Here is an 18,311-nt window from a genome sequence, read left to right on the forward strand (position 1 = left end):
TCTATTATTCCAAAGAAACTCTACTATACGGTATTTGTTGTGCGGCAGGAGGTTGCAGTGGTTCATGTAGGGAAGAAATTTATGTGTGATAGAAGTAGTGTACTGAGAGAAGCCATTATTTATCGTCGCCTGTAAATAATTGTAATTTATATAGTTCTAAATCATAAGAATGGTTGAAGAAGGGTCTAGGTCAAGTATTCATTCTGAATCCAGAGGTAAATTTGCATTTGTAAATCAAGATGTGCCGTTAGTTGAAGGTGCAAGTGAAGTAGGGAAAGTGTTCGACGATAAAGCTGCGGATCAAGTGGTATTGAAGGGAATAAGTTTAGCGCAGGATGTGGTATTCCATTTTCTGGGAGATGAAATTCGTTTAGTACATCAAGATCAGTTGTCTCTTTGCCTGAGGAATACTGTGGAGGAAATGTTGGACAAACATGTACTATTGTTTACTAGCTTTGCAAAACGTTTGGCTCGTACCCCGGAAAATATTTCGGAACAATTCTTGGTAGTGTCAGAAGAATTGTTCCAAGATTGCGTGACATGGAGTCGCATAATTGCCCTGTATGCACTTGCTGGGCGATTGGCTTTATATTATCGAGAGAACAACATGCAGAAACTGGCTGAAAGTATTCCACAGTGTATGGCACATTGCATCGCAGGGAAGATTGCTTCTTTTGTAATAAAGAATGGAGGCTGGGTAAGAGCCAGATATTGTAAGTTGCCTGCATGGCTTTACTCTGAGTGGGCTTTACAGTATTTTCAAATTAATAATATCTGTGACAAGATTTGAACGTCGGACCTCCCAAATACAAAAAAGACTGCTGAGCTTAAAGGTGATATTTCTTCTTGAGTCCTTAATATGCCATGTTCCTTGTGTGTAAATTTATGTGATAATTTTACAATTTTGACGTAAATACGTCTATACGGAAGGGTCATTCAGCAAAAAAGTTAAAGGAAAACATGTAAGATCCATATCAACAATGTATAAATATGGACCGACAACAATTGTCAGCTTGTGTGCATTGTTATGTTACCTAAGAAACATCATCTGTTTACTCGGCATTGTTGTGTTACATTACTGCCATCAGCAATCCGGTTTCATTATTGCAGAAAGAGCTGAGCTGTGAATTGGTTATAGAAGAAGTGAGTCGTAGACTGGTAAAAACGTTTTAGAATATCACAAGTACTTAACTTATATAAGAATTATTACATTTCATTACATTACAGAGACGTATTTATGTCAGATTCTCCGGAACCGTGGTTCCACTGTCAATTTTTTAATCTGGTTTTTGCAATGAAGAAGCCTCTTCCACCCTGATTAACTCTCATTTCATAACCTCCCTCAATGATACCGGTAAAATCCAAAAAGCTGATCATTATGGAAAACAATTTAGATTGAGTATAGTCCTCTGGGTTGTGACGTTCTTATCTTGTAGGTGGTTAACATCTTGGAAGAACAAATCACCTCAATTTTCAGAGACTACTTGATGTCACATCCCAGAAGACCACATTCAACATACTTTCTGCTATTCTTACTAGAGAATACATGAAGCCCATGCAGTGTTAATTTTTTTCTTTAATTTTATATCTGTTTATGTAATGTATAAAAAGCAGTTATTGATAATTTTTGTTACAGGAACAACTTTGTGTAGAGTTTCCACCAAAAAAGGACTTGAGTGTGAAAGTGTGGAGATCTTTGCTGGTGACAGGAGCTGCTCTGGGGATAGTGGCAGCACTCTTAATGGTTCATTCATAATATTTATTCATAATTTCCTTTTAAAAGGTGAATTTAACCTGGTAAAGCAGCATTGAAACAATCGGCAGAAGCATAGAAAAGTTTCTGGTGTTATAAATGTAAGAGTATACATAATCTTAGGTGGTTTATATTTCAAATATGAATTTTATATTTTTCTGTGACAAGTCATAAATTTTGTGTTTATAAATATAGTACAGTCTAAATTATGCTAAATTTAATAATACTGTGTTTTCAAGCCAAACCACCCTTTTGTAATGTGTGCTGCTATTGAGCAAAAAGCAATGCTCTCCAAGTGGATTTATTTGGACTTCACTGAACTGTTTCTTTTACACAGTCAACTGTCTTTTCTGGGACCAATGCTTTTGTGTGCTTCACTCTCTATCTGGTCAGAGATGTATCTTGTATCTTGAAGGAATAATGGAGTGAATCTTCCCAGTAAATAGCAATAATTCCTTTTAGTACACCGGACATCACATTGCACCTTTTCTTGTTTATTTTCCATTTTTTAACTGTGTGCAAGAAACATTTGCTTTATTTTGCATCTGATTCACCATCTGTAAGATAATGGCAGTGAGAGCTATTTTGATTTGCTGTACACACTGTTGCCATCTGGATAGTGCCACTGTTCCACATTTAGTTGTATGTGTTTCATATCTGGTTCAGTTTGTGGCCGTCTTGGACTTCACAGAAGCCTAATATCCAAGGTACTAAAATAATCTCTGGCTTATATTAATCATAATGCAGGGCAGAATTTGTTTTATAGCTGCAATATTAATTGTATGATCTCATAATTTTAGATAACTGATTGTAACCTTATTTTGATAGATATGTTATGATTATGACAGATTTGTCAGTCATATATATGCGCTTCATTAAATTCCCCATTAATAATATGTTAAGTACATTATCATTATTAATAGAATTCTGTAGTGAACTGTATTCTAGCACTTGTGTTTCTTGTCAAACACCATTTGCAAGAAAAGCACTGTTTGACATTGGAAACTTCATCAAACAGAAACTTTTTTTCTTTTTGAAGGAAGTAACCCCTTACTCTTAGGCCAGGTTCTAAAGTTGTTTAAGGAAACATGAGATTGAAACCAAGAACTCTCTTTGCTCTATTGTTCTTCAAAAAAGGTACACTATCCTTTGCTCATCATACACTAAGTACCGGGTCTACATTTTATGAGGCTGCGGTCGTGCTTGCATTGCATAGTCGGCTGGCGCTCTGTTGATGTGGGTGGGAGTTGTGCGCGTTCTTCTGGTGGGTGACCGGCGAATCAGTTTCAGTGCCGCTAGTAACAGCGAACTACGCATATTTTTCGTCACTAATACATGTCAATACATTAATTGTTCTTACCTTAAATCACAAAAGATGTTCAAAGTGACTTCCTTGTGCTTGCAAGCAAGCTTCACATCTCTTTAACATGTTTCAAAATACTCGACGAAGCTCTTCTTGGAAAATTGCCGAAATCAATTGTCGAATATTTTCTTTAAGTGCTTCTGCAGTGTGTAGATTATTTACATAAACTTTGTTCTTCAGCATGCCCCACAGGTAAAAATCGCATGGGTTTAAGTCTGGGGAACGCGGAGGCCACTGATCGATAACTTGTTCACCAAACACTTCTCTTAATGCTAACATTGACCAATCAGCTGTGACCTGTAGCATTGCCTTGCATGAAGAAACCGTAAGTCTTTTCTTCATCGGCCATTTCTTGGGAAAAGGGTTTAAATATTAAATTTACATAATGTTTACAATTTATCCGCACACTGCAGAAGCACTTAAAGAAAATAAAACCCTTGCGCGCACACACTTGCTCCATCGATCCTGCCATTGTTGGAAGCACCGGCAGAAGGCTTCGTTTGGAATCTTCCGGAGTTTGGCATTCGATTTGATGTCCTCCATGGTTGAGAAACGCGCCCCCTTGAGGCCCATTTTCAGAGTAGGGAACAGCCAGAAGTCACTCGGAGCGAGATCCAGAGAGTGTGGTGGTTGGGTGATGACGGGAAAATTTCATGAGTATGGTTCAAGGATTGACTGCATGAATCCACTGATTGCCCTAGACCGCAAGTTATATTACATGTTATTGCTGGATTATAAATTCATATTACTGTACCTAAATAAAATACTAACAGAAAATATTTGTGGGACTTGAAGTATGCAATATGTAAATGTACTTATTAACTCATACCCAGAGTACTTGTATTCACTAGAATTTCAGTAGAGCCTTTACAACCCATGTAACAAACATATCTCCAGCTGGATCAGAATTTATTTCTTCACTGTTATGTACAATTAAGTGCAGTGAATACCCAGACTTATCATCACAAGGATCAGATCATTATACCACATTTTGGAGACTGCTTTGACAGAACATATTGTCCTCTGATTTAGAGCATGCTTTCATTGATAGCTTCTAACCACAAGCAAACAGTGTATTTATTTATCCTTTATAAGATCAGAATTGGCTATATTTAGAATAAAGGATTATAGTATTGCTCTTTTTCAGGGCTGCTCAGTCATGTTTCTAAAATGGAGAAGGGATCAGAGAATTTTATACTGGTCTGTCCTAAATACTTCTGAAAATCAAGAAAATTGGGTTACCCAGTACATAACCTGGAATGTATGAAATATGACTCTAATATACAGTTCCATTTATGTAGTCAGAAGAGCTCATATATCATGTGTTATACTTTCTTAATCACTTTCACCTAAAGTAGTAGTAAATAGTTGCTGACAGGACAAGACGGTATATATAATCAAACACTCAACTGGCTACAATCCAGTTGTCTCCTGTAAAAACACATCTGCATTCATATATTTCCTTTATATATATATATATATATGTGTGTGTGTGTGTGTGTGTGTGGGTGTTTCAATTTAATTTTAAGTCATCATGTATATAGTATATATCAGTTTATTTTATTTAATGACATTGTATTTAGCTAAGACTGTGTAGTGTCAAAAGGTAGGCTGAATAATTAATTTGAAAGGATACAGAAGGAAGCAATCATGGCCTAATTTAAGTTCCTGTCTGAGCATTTGCATGAGACAAAACAAGACTGCAGGTTTTCTTTTATCACAGGTAAAACTTAGGTTTTAGTCCTGCTGCTGTCAGTGCTTACATTGCTGGAAATGTACTGCACTGTTGCACATGCTGCCAATATAATGGTAAGTACAACATTTCCAGCACTGAATGCTAACTAAATAAGCCAGTATTCTTTCTTTTGTTTTTTCCCCCATAACTGTAAATTAATTGTGTTGGATGGGTTGAACTAGGCTCCCTTGTAAGTGGAAGAAGGTATGAATCAAAGAATACGCAAAATGAAGGACAGTTTATAATTAACGACAATTTATAATTAATAGTTAATTTTACAAATTTACAGTATCACTTCTTTACCTTTTCAAACTTGCTCAAAGCTCTTACCATAAGACTGCCATGAACTAGGACTCTGTATTGAGGTACTGATAGCATATGTTTGGAAAACAAAATCAGAGCATGGGTAATTTTATGCTGCCTCAGTCCTTTTGTGGTATTTACCCTCATATGGATTTGTTCTTTTCAGAAAACGTGTAGATAAAAAGGTCTGATGAAAGATCATACAAAAACAGATACACTAATTATAGTTAACTTAATCTCTTGTAACTTAATTCCAGCAAAGTTATACACAACTGTACATACCAAAGTTTAGGCATTTGTAGGCATCCAACATGAAATGTGAAATTATTTAATATTTCAATGTAAAGTTATGCATAACATGGTATAAATTTGAATTAGTGTACAAGTACTTTGATACATCACCAAAATCAGGTACTGGTCTTAAAAATTACTATTACCAATATTGTATATATTATGCATTGTTATTATATAAAACAGGTTATTTTTATTTTGGATGCGCTATTTAAGCATAGAAGAGATTTTTAAAAAAGTGTTTTGAGCAACAGTCATGCAAATATATGCTATCATAAATTAAATGGTGTTTAACTAAAATTAGTATCCATCTCAGGATAATAATTAGTTTGTTTCAGAGCTCCAAGTTATAAATATTTTGAATGAAATTGAGATTTTAGACTGATGTTCATATTATGTTTGCAATTCTCATCTAAAAAGAAAAGTCTATGTAAATTATATGAAATGCTTTTATTTACGAGTAAAAAGCAACTTCACTATATCAGGGGCTTTGTGCCCGATTTAAATCTGCTTATTCTTTCTGAAAGTCTGACAGTATTTGAAGTAATAATTCTAAATTGTTACAAATTATTGGTATATGTATAGGGATTTCTTCCTGCAAGTAAATATTACTTCAAATGATATCAAGTACTTCCACAGAAAGTGTGCAGATGTACATTCATGATGCCATGGCAATCAGAAAACATGCTGGTCCTGCAGATTTAAATAAATACACTGTGTCCCATAATTATCTTTACAACTTTAACACTTAACCAAATAATGAGATGAGATATCACAATGCGGTTTTTTGCATATGAAAGAGTAACTATCATCAAAGTTTTCTTTCTTACTTTAATACACCTCTACGTGCTCACCATTAGTTGCATGTAGCACGTCAAGACGGAATTTGATTTCTTGCCATGTTTGCTCTAGCATCCCTGCATCAATTATTTCGTTATTAAGTGTAAAAGTTATAAAGATAATTATGGGACATGGTGTAGCTTGGAACAAACATTTGGAATCACTGCATTATCACATTCTAGGCTGGGCTATAATACCAGTACTTTCTCAACAACTTCATTGAACAGTACACGTGGATCCATTTGCATCTGCACACAACAAACCCCCATTAATTGTAGCAGCCATATTTGTCTCTGCATGTAAGATACAGACTAGAAGCTCCAAACACCACACTAGCAGCATGTGTTTTTGTTTGTCTACAACCAAATGGCTGTAAAAATCATATGAAACTTACTGAGAGAAGGCCTGTTATGATGATGACCACACAAAAAATATAACAAACCTTTGAAGAAATAAGATTAGTGTTGCCAATTATGCAAAACCAATTAATTCACTGTAAACATAGGATTTGCATACATTTAAATACCTTCTAATTAAAGAATATGGTTTGTCCAGATGATGAAACAATATCCATTACGAGATTTGACATCCAGCGAGACTGTCACTTCCATCACATTAACAAGTCTGTGAAATAAGCCTGTGTTCATTACACGAGTTCTCTTCTCTTTACAATTTCACAACAAATTAACTTTGTATATGCAGTTTAACTGTCTGAGATTCCCATTCCACATGTGGTTAAACTCACCGGGTGCCTTGTTTACATTCTTGTCGAGGATGGATGCTGCTGTTGATTCAATTAATTGGGAAGAGACCTAAAAACCAGCGATTTACATAACCAACCCTCTGAACCTGAGAGAAATCTACAATTCTGCTCATTTTTATTCGGACGCGTGCTCACAAGCATAAAATTCATAATCGTATCTAATAAAAAGTGTTACACATGCACATTCAATCACATTTATTCCGTGTACTCCCACCAGTCCTTCTCATAACCTTCATGGACATGTTCCAGCAAAACTTTCCTCCTACTGTCACAGTATCTGAAATTATAAGCAGAAGAGTTTTATATATATGTGTTATCCAAAACTTACACTATTTTTAAATGCCTCTATCAAGTGTTAAATATATATCACAACATTTTCAAATCACATTCCTATAATTTCTGTCATCAGTCTACAGATTGTTTCTTATTTCCATCAATAAGGTCAGTGCCTGAACTAAATGTTTGTTTCATACTTTTAAAAAATTAATATACAAATTGAGCCACACATCTGCACAATTCACATTACATTACTAAATTCTCATAATTTATAAAAAAAAATATTTCTTTAAAATATTTATAAGTTGCCATTATGAACTGATCAGCAGTTACCAAGTTAGGGAATGTATGCATAGCATAACAACTGTGGTAATTCTTAAGAATCTGTCAATGGCCAGTGAATTTCCAACCCAGTTGCTTCTGTGCACAAAATTGCATGAAGGTCTCCATGTAAAATGTTCATTGTTATTCAGTTGTTTTTAGTTATTACCAAAATTGTAATGTGTCCACAAATCAGTAAAACTCCTCAATATTAAATTTTATGGAAATCTGTCTATTGCAGAAACAGACATGTTAAAGGTAAACTAACTAACTATATGGCTTACCGAACCCGAAGGTTCATCACCAAATTAACCAAAGCCCTCCACCAGACCCTGTCCTGGGCCAACAAAATCCAGTCTCCTTCAACTCCTATCTCCCATAGATCCCACCTGACATTATCCTCCCATCTATGTCTAGGTCTCCCCAGCGGTCTCTTCCCCTCAGGCTTCACAACCAATACCTGGTGCACACCTCTTGTCCCATCCATGCACGCTACATGATGTTAAAGCTAATAGGCATATTTTTTCAACTTTCAGGTTCAAATGCAATTAAAATGAATATCTCTTTCTTATACATACTCAAGTCAATCACATTTCAAGCCCTTGCCCAAAATACCATATATATACATGAGTGCAGAATCAATGAACTAAGTTCTATTAACAATTATGTTTCTAATATCTTTCAGACTGTCATTGCTCCAATAGTTCAAAATTTAACAGCACCATAAACAAAAAGTTGGAAAATATGAATCGTAAGACCCCCGATATATGTACCAATGGTAACTAGTATCAAAAGCAATGATTTTTACCTGTATTTATCCTGCACTTTTTGCTTAATATCTGCCAGATTTTCTGAGGTAATCTCTCTCTCTAAATATTCTGATAAAGTCTCTGTAGCACTCTCCAGATCTTTTTGGTTTTCCTAAAACATAAATATTTTATTAAATAAGCAAATGTTTTTATATTGTTTAATACTGATTACTTGCATAACTTTCATTACCACCATCTAGCAGTCAAGGAGTTAGGCTACTTGTTGGTCCACTCCAGCCCATTAGTTTAAAGTTCATATGTTTGCAATGAATGTAACTTGTGAAATAATATGGATACATATTTTCTATTCAAGTTTGTTTGACAAAGTAATTTGCTGAATGGGGAGCATGTGAATTAAAGGTATAATTCAGGAACAGGTCAACAGTCTCAACTGCTACATTTCAAACTGTTATTCATTAAAGGTAAAACTGTCACTGGAGCTTAATTAACCACCACCCCATAAATACATATGGGGGATTTCAGGTAAAGCTCCATACTTTATTAACCGTGGCACTAGATGAAGATAAGTTAGCTCCACACCCTGGCCACTTTAGCCATAAATTCCTCCTTACTAAACTTTTCATGCATTTAGGTTTTTTTTCTGGTACAAAACATATGCAATATAAGAAAATCTAAGACATAGGAAACTTACTTCAAATATTACAGACTGGTTATTCTTTCGTAAGTAGTATGCGAAGACGTAGGTGTACATTAATGTCTGCCGGCACTGACATAGAATGTCAACAGCTTTCTTGAGGAACTGCACCTTTTTTACGGATATAAAAAGATTTATGTAAACTAGAACAAAGTCAAAAATATACTTTAAAAATGAACAGCACACTTTCAAATAGTGTTAGAACAATGTTATACAGAGGTACACAACTAAGTGAAAAGTTAATTAATGTTAAAGATTTGGTCAGAGAGTGAGAGCCAGAAGCACAAGTGTAAGTATAATTAGTTTGGGAGAGTACCGATAAATATTTCAACTGAACATTTTATTTTACCCACATAACTTCTGACAGATCCAATATATGCTATATTATAAACATCTGTACACTAAGGTTATTGCAAGTTGAAATGTTATTGTAATACTGCAACATCATTTCAATTATAACACAGTTCCTGACTACTAACGCGGTGCAAGACTGAAGTGCATAATATGAATTTGGTCATTAGATAAAGATATTGGATGAACCATTACACCATATAAAAAATTTAATACAATATCTCTAAGATAATCCACATCCCCAAGGTGCTCATACATAAAAAGTCTTGATACCTTTAGCTTCATCTACAAAGCTAAATAGATAGAAGTCAGATAACAGGTATATATGCAACTATAGTAGAAAAATGTAAATTACCTCAATCCATGACATGTTATGTTGCTGCATTTCTTCCATCTTTTCTTTAACAGAAGCATACAACTTGTTTTCAAACTTGAGGGACTGCATGTGATTCATGTACCGATTACAGTAGAACAAATATCGTTGAAGCGCAGCCCGTGATCTTTCCTGTGCATCCCTGGCTGCTTTGGCTTCCTCTTCATCGTATCGATTACAGTTATACCTGTATTAGATATTTGAAGAACATTCAATATAGTCATCAGTTATAAATATACAAAGATAAATCATACTATTGTATCAGGTTGGAATACAATAATTTTATTCCTACAAGGCAAATTAAGTAAAATCAGATATATTTTTAAAGATGAAGAATTTTATTTTAATATACTTTGTACATATTTGGCTAAATGAGAACTAGTCTTATCCCTTTGCATAAATATATAAATTTTACAAGAATGGTCTCTGAACAGGGGAATACACAACCAAACACAAAAGTGGTAGTGGAACCACGGTTCCGGAGAATTTGACGTAAATACGTCTATACGGAAAGGAAGTTTATATATTGGCTTTATTTTAAATATTTCCTTTATACATGCTTTACAATTGAGGTAAGTTTGATTAAGACATTGCTTATTCAACTTCAATTAGTTACGCTTGAAATGGGTCTGTAGTAGCTGAATGTAACGTAAAGTAATGTAATGTAAGGTAAGGTAATGTAATGTTTTATAGGTAACAACAATGCCAAGTAAACAGATTACGTTTCCTAGGTAACAATAATGCCGAGTAAACAGATGACATTTCCTAGGTAATAACAATGCTGAGTAAACAGATTATGTTTCCTAGGTAACAATAATGCCGAGTAAACAGATGACGTTTGCTAGGTAACAACAATGCTGAGTAAACTGATGATGTTTCCAAGGTAACATAACAATGAAGTTTGACGTTTCCTAGGTAACATAACAATGAAGTTACACTTTTTCGTTCCACTTTTTGCCGAATGACACTGACCCTAAAATATAGATGTATTTACGTCAAAAATTTGAATGTCATGTAGGTTTAAAAGTACACAAGACAACTTTCTATTGACATTATGTCACTAACTTTGATAGGCATGAGTGGGTGATTTCTGACCAAACTTTAAAACCAAGTTATAACAATTTACTTACCAAGATGAGCCATGTGGTTCCCATGGACCAAGACAAACCCAACAAAAATCAGCCTTACAATTCTGATTTTTGCATACCATGTGATTGCAACCACCATCTTTTTCAATAGTCACATTACATTTTGGGCACTCCTGAAAATGCAATAAATCATTAATTGATGTAGTTTATTAGGTGGCACACTATCTTAATTATAATTACACACAAATTAATAACAATGCTGTATTAAGATCAGAGGTTAGTTACAAAATAATTTATACCAAATGATCCATAAACATTTCATTGTTTGCACATTCTAAAAAACACGGCTCATGTTGTTTTTATTTGTATTTACACAAATAACCAAAATCCTGAACATTTAACTAATAATTTTCCTTCAATTTTGTACTAATTTCCATATTAATTACTGGGAAAACATACTTTATATAAAACTCCAACTTTATCTGTACTTTACAAACCTTTGTATTAGCTGCTATCCAATTTGAAGTCTCGGAGTCATCGTCACATTTCTTGATCCACTTCCTGAGTAGATGACATTTGACTGGATCATGCCAGTTTTCACCACAGGCAAAGCAAAATGTATGATTGCACTTACAAATCACTGGCCGTGCTTCTACATACTGAACTTTAATTGCATTATTGCAGTCGGGAGATGGACACCACCTTAACAACCTGTTACACTGCAAATGAAAAGCAAATGTACTTGCAGAAATAAAAGATGGATGCACTCAGTACAAAACTAAGTCAATGAAGAACTTCTCAAATACATAAGGGATTTCCAACACAAGTGCAGGCTGAAGTAATAAAAACAACAAGACAATGAAAAGTTTGTTTCCTTTTTTGACTTTTTGGTTCTATAGGTTATGTAGTGTCAAGAAAATTTGTATTAAAATTGTTCTACTCATAGTCAGTAGCTTGACATAAACCTTCCATTATATGCGTGTTGTGTTCCCCTAGCAAAACGGATTAAAAAAATAGTGGACAGTACACAACAAAGGACAGTATTCAATTTAATTTGGGTAATTTTCCCATTGACAGGGTGTGGTAGAGAATACTAATGTGATTTCACAAGGCACCTTCATGAGTGCATCACTGTGGAAAGGGGCCATTTACTACATTCTACTTTCAAAAAGTGAACAGTATGTATATCACACTTAATTCAAATTTTTTTTGTTATGTGTATATATGTCAGTTTATATCATTTACTCACAAATTAAAATTTATTCCATACATATAACTCACATTCTAATGAAATATATATGATAGTACACATACAAATCTGGCATAAAATATTCAAAACATCTTCAAAATAAAAAAGGCAGGAAAGTAACTTCATATATGAAAAAAAAATTCAACTGATAAATCTACTTCATTGGTGGATCACAGTTATTAGAAATATTCCTCCATGTATTATTAAAAATCTGTAATTTATTTATGGTTTCAAGTTATACACCAGAACTGAACTTCTCAAACTGTGATCTGCACATCAGTCAGTACCAATACTGTAGCCAATCCAAGGGGATGGAAATAACAATAATATCTCAACATTTAGAGTCAGAAAAATTGTATTTGAGAATGTAGCAGTACTAGTAGTATGATAATAATAACAGGCATTTAAGCCAGGAGCACAAATCCTAAAGTAACGTACTATCAGGTGCTTAAGCCAGGAAAGGGCTACATTTAAAATTTAGAATGCTATTCTAAAGTACAGAGACACTTTACAGTGACATAAATTATATAAGTAAGATTTAAGATAAATTCTAACTCACCTCAACAAAACTATTTGTAATAAGATGCTGGTATTTGAGCTTCACTTTGGAGTCTCTGACAAGACGCATAACAGTTGCATCATCAACTAAGATGTCACACCCATGAGCAGCACATGCTATAGTTTGCCCTACACCTTCCTCCATAATCTTTGTGGTAAGATATTCACCCCAACACTGTGTGCAGAACCTGTGTCCACATTCCAGCCCTGTCATCATCTTGAGAAAAAAATACACAAAGTTCATAAAACATTCATTAGTCTCACACACTAAATTGCCGGCATCACCAGCTATAACTTGCTATACACAAGCTTGATTTAGTTTCATGTTTATCAAGAAATGAAGTAATTATTCTCTTTAGAAGCATAATGTGGACCACATATTGTTACATATTAAATAATTTGACTCACAGATGATGGGAGAACCATGAAACAGATTTCACATTCTTCAGTACCAGTAGCTGATGTTCTTCTTGGTGGCTGTAATAAAAGATGCTACTTTATAGTTACTGGTGTAGCATTTGATATTTAACACTGACTGCATGTTCACACTCCTGGTCAAATATTAAAATCGTACATACCTTTACTTTTGGTCTATTAATTACAGTTGGTTTCCTGAAGGGGTTTATAACTCGTGCTTCGGAGAACAGCTGATCTTGATCCCCATCATAAAACCTTTCCATTAACTTTTCTTTGTCCCATTTAAAATGGCTCAACAAAATTCGTGTTGTGGTGGCTGGAATCTGTACGTGAAATTTGTGGCATAATTACTCTCCATACATAAAGGGTCATATCTGTTTCAGAACTTCATCTCATTGGCCTTGACAAATTACCTCTTTCTAACCCTTAAAATTGTACAAGATCTATATGTAGGTTGTACAGACTGAATTTTATCTTACCTCCACAACAGTATTTGCTTCTTTGATAGAATCTACCATGTGCTGGACAATTTCTTCCGTTGATAAAACTTCAAATGGATATTCGTCTACTTCAGTTTGTCTTTCTCTTGGGTTATTGGTCTCAACTTCCATTGCAAAATCAACATCATCACCGCTTGATTCGTTCCCAGAGTCAACATCGTCGTAAAGTGTCTCCTCTTCTGAATCCATAATTTGGAAACAACTGGACAAACTCGCCCTCCGGCACCACCGGAAGAACGCTTAAGTTTTAATAAGTAAATATAATAATTCAATGCTTTGGATAAGGTCAACCGTCTATTAAACTACTGCACCTGTCCCCTGTCCCTCTGACGATGTTTAGCACATGACGTCAGCTCCAGACGCAATGGCTCGTGGGTATAATATTGACAGCCTGTGACAAGATTCTATATTTTAAATGTTTGAGAAATTTTCAATTTGTCTGAAGGCGTTGTGTGCTCAAAATATGAGAATGGATTCGCGTTATTCATATATTAGAAGTTATTCATCAAATTCCTTTTACTTTTGTGTTCCAACCACTTATTGTTTGTGATTTGTGGTATCTTATTCCCTTCAGCTGTTAAAACATTTGAGTTCGGATAGTCCGATGTATGTCAGTGACAACGATAATAATGATTTAATATGAGTAATAATTTAATTTTATACGTAGTAGCCACAGCTGGCTGAATAATGGCAAAGATAAAATGTGTGAATTAAACAAACTTTATTCAGACAAGTATCAAGATGTCAGTACCACAACTTAGGGATTATACGTTAGTCGAGAGGTTAGGCTCGGGTAGTTACGCTACAGTTTATAAAGGTTTTAAGAAGGTACGCATACAAAATACGTATTTATAAAGTGTCAGCAAATTTGTGTTAGAAAGAAGAGAAGCCTAATTCTCTTCCAAGAGTTCACAAATGTTATAAGCAATAATAATAATAATAATAATAATAAATAGGATGCCCTTACCTGACTATTTCTTCAAAAGGAAGGGGCCTCGATGTCCACCGGCAAAATAAAATGGAGAGAGTGAAGGATAGTGTCAAGAATTTCTTTGTAATTGATGGAAGATAAGTACTTTGGTTATTGTGAAAGACTTATAAGAAAACAAAAGTATCTCATCTACAACACACCCCTACAAGCGATTCACAAGTCAGCTCTTTCCACATTGACGAAAGCGTATTGTTGACTGGTGCGATTATGATGTAACAATTAGTAAAGGAATGTAGTGCAATACGGTTTATTCAGTCTGTTATACTGCATGCATAAGAAATGAGGCTTAGGGCATGCTCAGCCAATATTGTTGCAGATGTGGCTTAGAAATTCCAATACTTCTTATTACATTGTTGTACACGCAAGTGTTCATATAAAAGCTGACCATTTACACATTCTTATTATTTTGTTTACTTATTCATCATCATCTCCATGGTTTAGCCTGTTATAGACTGTTCTGTCTCCAAGGAATTTTCTGTTCTAGTAAATAGGATACAGTACTCTGCAGTTAAAATTGGTCTTTTTTTTTTTTATTTACAAGTTCCAGAAATCCAATAGTGGATATAGAACACGTCACAAACTCAAGTATAAAAGCATAAAATACATACATTAAAGAATTACATCTAGACAAGCAGCGTACTAAATTCAAGACAATATAATTAGTATTTTTATTACAATAGTTATCCAATTAAGTACTCATCCACAGTGTAAAACAAGTGAGTAATTAAAAAATGCCTTAATGCAACCTTGAACTTTTTAAGATTATTTGAGGTATTCTTAACCTCTATGGGTAATTTATTAAATATCTTTATACCCGCATAGTGAACTCCTTTCTGATAGATAGTTAAATTGACTTGGGGTAGATACAAATTTTGTCTCTGTCTAGTATCAATAGTATGAGAGTCAATGTTTGATGGAAAAAGAGTTTTGTTTTGTAATACAAACAATGATAAAGAAAATATATATTGTGATGCCAACGGTAAGATATCTAATTCTTTGAATATATTTCTACACGATACTCTATTGCCACATCCCATCATTGTTCTAATTGCCTTTTTCTGATGGAGAAAAATAGTGTAACTACGAGATGAATTTCCCCAGAAAATGATGCCATAGCTCATTAAGGAATGAAAAAAAGCATAATAAATTGTCTTTAGTACTGAAATAGACATATATGGTTTCATATTTCTAATTACATAACAAGCCTTGCTCAATTTTTTAATAAGTAGATCAATATGATTCTTCCAAGTTAATGCACCATCAATCATAATTCCCAAGAATTTAGTACAGAAGATATTATTAATGAATTTATTATTATAACTTATTGTGACAGTATCTGACATTTTTCTCTTAATTTTAAAATTAATATAATGTGTCTTATTAAAGTTTAGTGATAATCTGTTCATTCTAAACCATCTATTTATATTTTCAAATGTTGCATGAATGTGTTTGTTAAAGTCGTTTGTATTAGAATGAGAAAATAGGATGCTAGTATCATCAGCAAAAATTATAGGTGTAGCAAGTTTAGTTATTATACTGGGTAAATCATTTATGTATAAAAGAAACAACATCATCATCATCATCATCATCACAGGTTCTACAGCCTATTGCAGGCCTTGACTGCCCCAACAATGCTTCCATTGGTCCCTATTTACGGCTTTCCTTTTCCATCCCTGGACTCCGAGAGCTTTCAGATCTTGTTCTACAGTGTAGAACAAGATCTGAAAGCTCAGGTGGCTTGATAGTGTAGAATCTACACTATCAAGCCACCTGATGGGGGGTCTCCCTCTCTTTCTTGTTCCTTCTATATTGGTAAATGTTACTTTCTTGCTTGGGTGTGCTTCACTGGCTCTGTACAGGTGTCCCAGCCACCTTAGTCTTCCTGTCTTTAGTACTTTAATTACATCAGGCTCATTATATAAATGGTATAATTCATCATTATATCTGATTTGCCAGTTTCCCTCTTCATTCTTTGGACCATATATTTTCCTTAAGATTTTCCTTTCGAATACTCTTAATTTGTTCTCATGTCCCTTTGTTAGGGCCCAGCTTTCACTCCCATAGAGCAACACAGGTCGTAGAAGTGTCTTGTATAGTATGCATTTTGTCTTAAGGGTGAGGTGCCTGGATCTTAATTGTTTTTTTGTCCATGGTAACATTTGTCTTACTTTCATTAATAGCAAAGCCCATTTCATTGGCTGCATTTTCTAGCTTCACAAATGCTTCTTCAGCAGCTCTGACTGTTCTACCAATGATGTCTAGATCATCTGCATATGCCAGTATTTGTACAGACTTCCGATATATTGTTCCTCTTTTTTCTATTCCAGAGTTTCTTATTGCTTTTTCCAGTGCTAGATTAACCTTTAAATAGCATACCTGCTAGGGCATCACCCTGTCTCAAGCCCCTGAGGGGATTGGTCATTCCTATGTTGTTTTATTTATTATTTATTTACAAAGAGAAATTTGGTTACATTCCATCCTAACTCTAAAAAGCATAAATTAATATTAAATATTTTCTCTATAAGAAGGAAATAAATTAAAAGTAATGAAAAGAGCTGTGAAGAAAGTTTTACATCTCATTTGCCCTTATTTAAAAATAACGTCCAGTTTTAGTATACTTGCCCGGGCGCTGTTGAGTCCATCCGTGGGTGAGAGAAAAATGTTTTCTTCGTTCGATTCTTGGCAAAGATGTTTTTTGTTTTTCGGATAGTAAGCACTAGGGAAGAATGGCACTAAGGCAAATTTTGTTTTTTTCTAACAGAATGGTCCAAGAGAGGTAGTTGCTGTGAAGTGTGTGGAAAAAAAGCAACTATCAGGAGCAGCTGTTGATAACATTATAACAGAAATCACACTACTTAAACTGTTAAAACATGAATACATAGTGGAGATGAAAGATTTCCAGTGGGATGAAAGGTTTGTATTTTATGCTGGATTATATAAAATATTACCAAATTGGACAGGAAAGAGCATTCACCAAGGTTACGGTCAGTTAAAGTCCAATGAAACAAGTCACCAGAAGTATTGTGAATTAAATATAGTGTCTTTAGGAGAGTGTTTTGTGCTGATGATTCTTTCTCACACACTATAATACATAATAACATGTTGTACTACTATTTATTCTTGTATTCATGCTGTAATACGTAGTCCTTCACATTATTTCTGACAAAACAATTAGCTTAAAGGTAATGAAAATTCAACTTCAGTATACATGAATTTAGTGATTCCTAATTGGTTGGCAACAGGCTTTTGTAACCTTGCTGAATTGTTTTCAGCTATAGATTCATATCAGGTTGCTTTTATGAGGATAACTTCAGTTCCTATTTTACAAATACTACATGGTTTTATACATATGATAAGTATAAGTATTGCTGTTTTACACACTATTTATGTAGTGAGGAATTATAATAGTGGTTCTGAACATTTCTTTCTCCAATGTTTTCAGATATATTTTTATCATAATGGAATATTGTCAACATGGGGATCTGTCATGTTTCATACGCAAACGACGAAAGTTACCTGAAACAATATGCAGGAAGTTCCTGCAACAACTTGCCTTAGCTTTAAAGTTTCTCAGATCTCATAGTGTGTGCCATATGGATCTTAAACCACAAAACTTACTGCTTACTTCTCAACCAACTCTGACACTAAAGTTGGCTGGTAAGTATATATGTAGTT

General features: G+C 34.3%; 3 protein-coding genes across 13 annotated transcripts in view; 2 read left to right on the forward strand and 1 right to left on the reverse strand.

The window, feature by feature from the left end:
* On the forward strand, nt 1-7,878 carry LOC110829820 (apoptosis regulator Bcl-2). Of its 3 annotated transcripts, XR_015534125.1 has the most exons (3): nt 6-697; nt 1,637-1,854; nt 4,264-7,878. XR_015534125.1 is itself a non-coding variant. In XM_087344953.1 (2 exons), coding segments are annotated over exons 1-2 (546 nt in total). In that variant the 5' UTR covers nt 1-169; the 3' UTR covers nt 1,639-2,649. The 3 variants fall into 3 exon arrangements, 2 of the variants coding, with proteins under 2 accessions (XP_087201079.1, XP_021919642.2); XM_087344953.1 differs by lacking the exon at nt 4,264-7,878 and having other exon boundaries at nt 1-713; nt 1,637-2,649; XM_022063950.2 differs by lacking the exon at nt 4,264-7,878 and having other exon boundaries at nt 1,637-2,649.
* On the reverse strand, nt 5,075-14,748 carry ari-1 (E3 ubiquitin-protein ligase ariadne-1). 3 transcript variants are annotated; one of them, XM_022063855.2, is made up of 11 exons: nt 14,613-14,748; nt 13,625-13,884; nt 13,307-13,468; nt 13,137-13,220; nt 12,730-12,945; nt 11,419-11,640; nt 10,964-11,094; nt 9,816-10,020; nt 9,107-9,220; nt 8,454-8,566; nt 5,075-7,325 (listed from the first exon to the last, which is right to left on the reverse strand). In XM_022063855.2, exons 2-11 carry the CDS (start codon nt 13,832-13,834, stop codon nt 7,244-7,246), a joined length of 1,539 nt encoding a protein of 512 aa, XP_021919547.1. In that variant the 5' UTR covers nt 13,835-13,884; nt 14,613-14,748; the 3' UTR covers nt 5,075-7,243. The 3 variants fall into 3 exon arrangements, with proteins under 3 accessions (XP_021919547.1, XP_021919548.1, XP_087201078.1); XM_022063856.2 differs by lacking the exon at nt 14,613-14,748 and having other exon boundaries at nt 13,137-13,205; nt 13,625-14,012; XM_087344952.1 differs by lacking the exon at nt 14,613-14,748 and having other exon boundaries at nt 13,625-14,012.
* Aduk (unc-51 like kinase 3 homolog Aduk) overlaps nt 14,045-18,311 on the forward strand; it is a 17,164-nt gene continuing 12,897 nt past the window's right edge. For 6 of the 7 annotated variants that reach the window (XR_015534120.1, XR_015534122.1, XR_015534121.1 and 3 more), the window contains exons 1-3: nt 14,045-14,473; nt 17,398-17,549; nt 18,079-18,293. Coding sequence is in view for 2 of the 7 variants with exons in the window: in XM_022063858.2 (XP_021919550.1) it covers nt 14,387-14,473; nt 17,398-17,549; nt 18,079-18,293 (454 nt within the window). In the remaining 5 variants the exon portion in view is untranslated. Of the gene's footprint in view, nt 14,474-14,840; nt 15,353-17,397; nt 17,550-18,078; nt 18,294-18,311 lie in introns of those variants that run through there. The other variant, XM_022063859.2, reaches the window with a different exon arrangement.

This window comes from Zootermopsis nevadensis, unplaced genomic scaffold (assembly GCF_977971745.1).
Source record: "Zootermopsis nevadensis isolate Lab colony 2312 unplaced genomic scaffold, Znev_1.0 Znev_ptg000008l, whole genome shotgun sequence".
Classification (NCBI taxonomy): domain Eukaryota; kingdom Metazoa; phylum Arthropoda; class Insecta; order Blattodea; family Termopsidae; genus Zootermopsis; species Zootermopsis nevadensis.

Coding starts and splice junctions, on each gene's coding strand:
- LOC110829820 (XM_022063950.2), top strand. CDS start 170: ATGGTTGAAGAAGGGTCTAGGTCAAGTATTCATTCTGAATCCAGAGGT. Junction 698..1,636: donor TAATAAAGAATGGAGGCTGG/GTAAGAGCCAGA, acceptor TTTTTGTTACAG/GAACAACTTTGTGTAGAGTT.
- ari-1 (XM_022063855.2), bottom strand. CDS start 13,834: ATGGATTCAGAAGAGGAGACACTTTACGACGATGTTGACTCTGGGAAC. Junction 11,641..12,729: donor TTACAAATAGTTTTGTTGAG/GTGAGTTAGAAT, acceptor TTTCATTTGCAG/TGTAACAGGTTGTTAAGGTG. Junction 8,567..9,106: donor ACCAGTCTGTAATATTTGAA/GTAAGTTTCCTA, acceptor TTTATGTTTTAG/GAAAACCAAAAAGATCTGGA.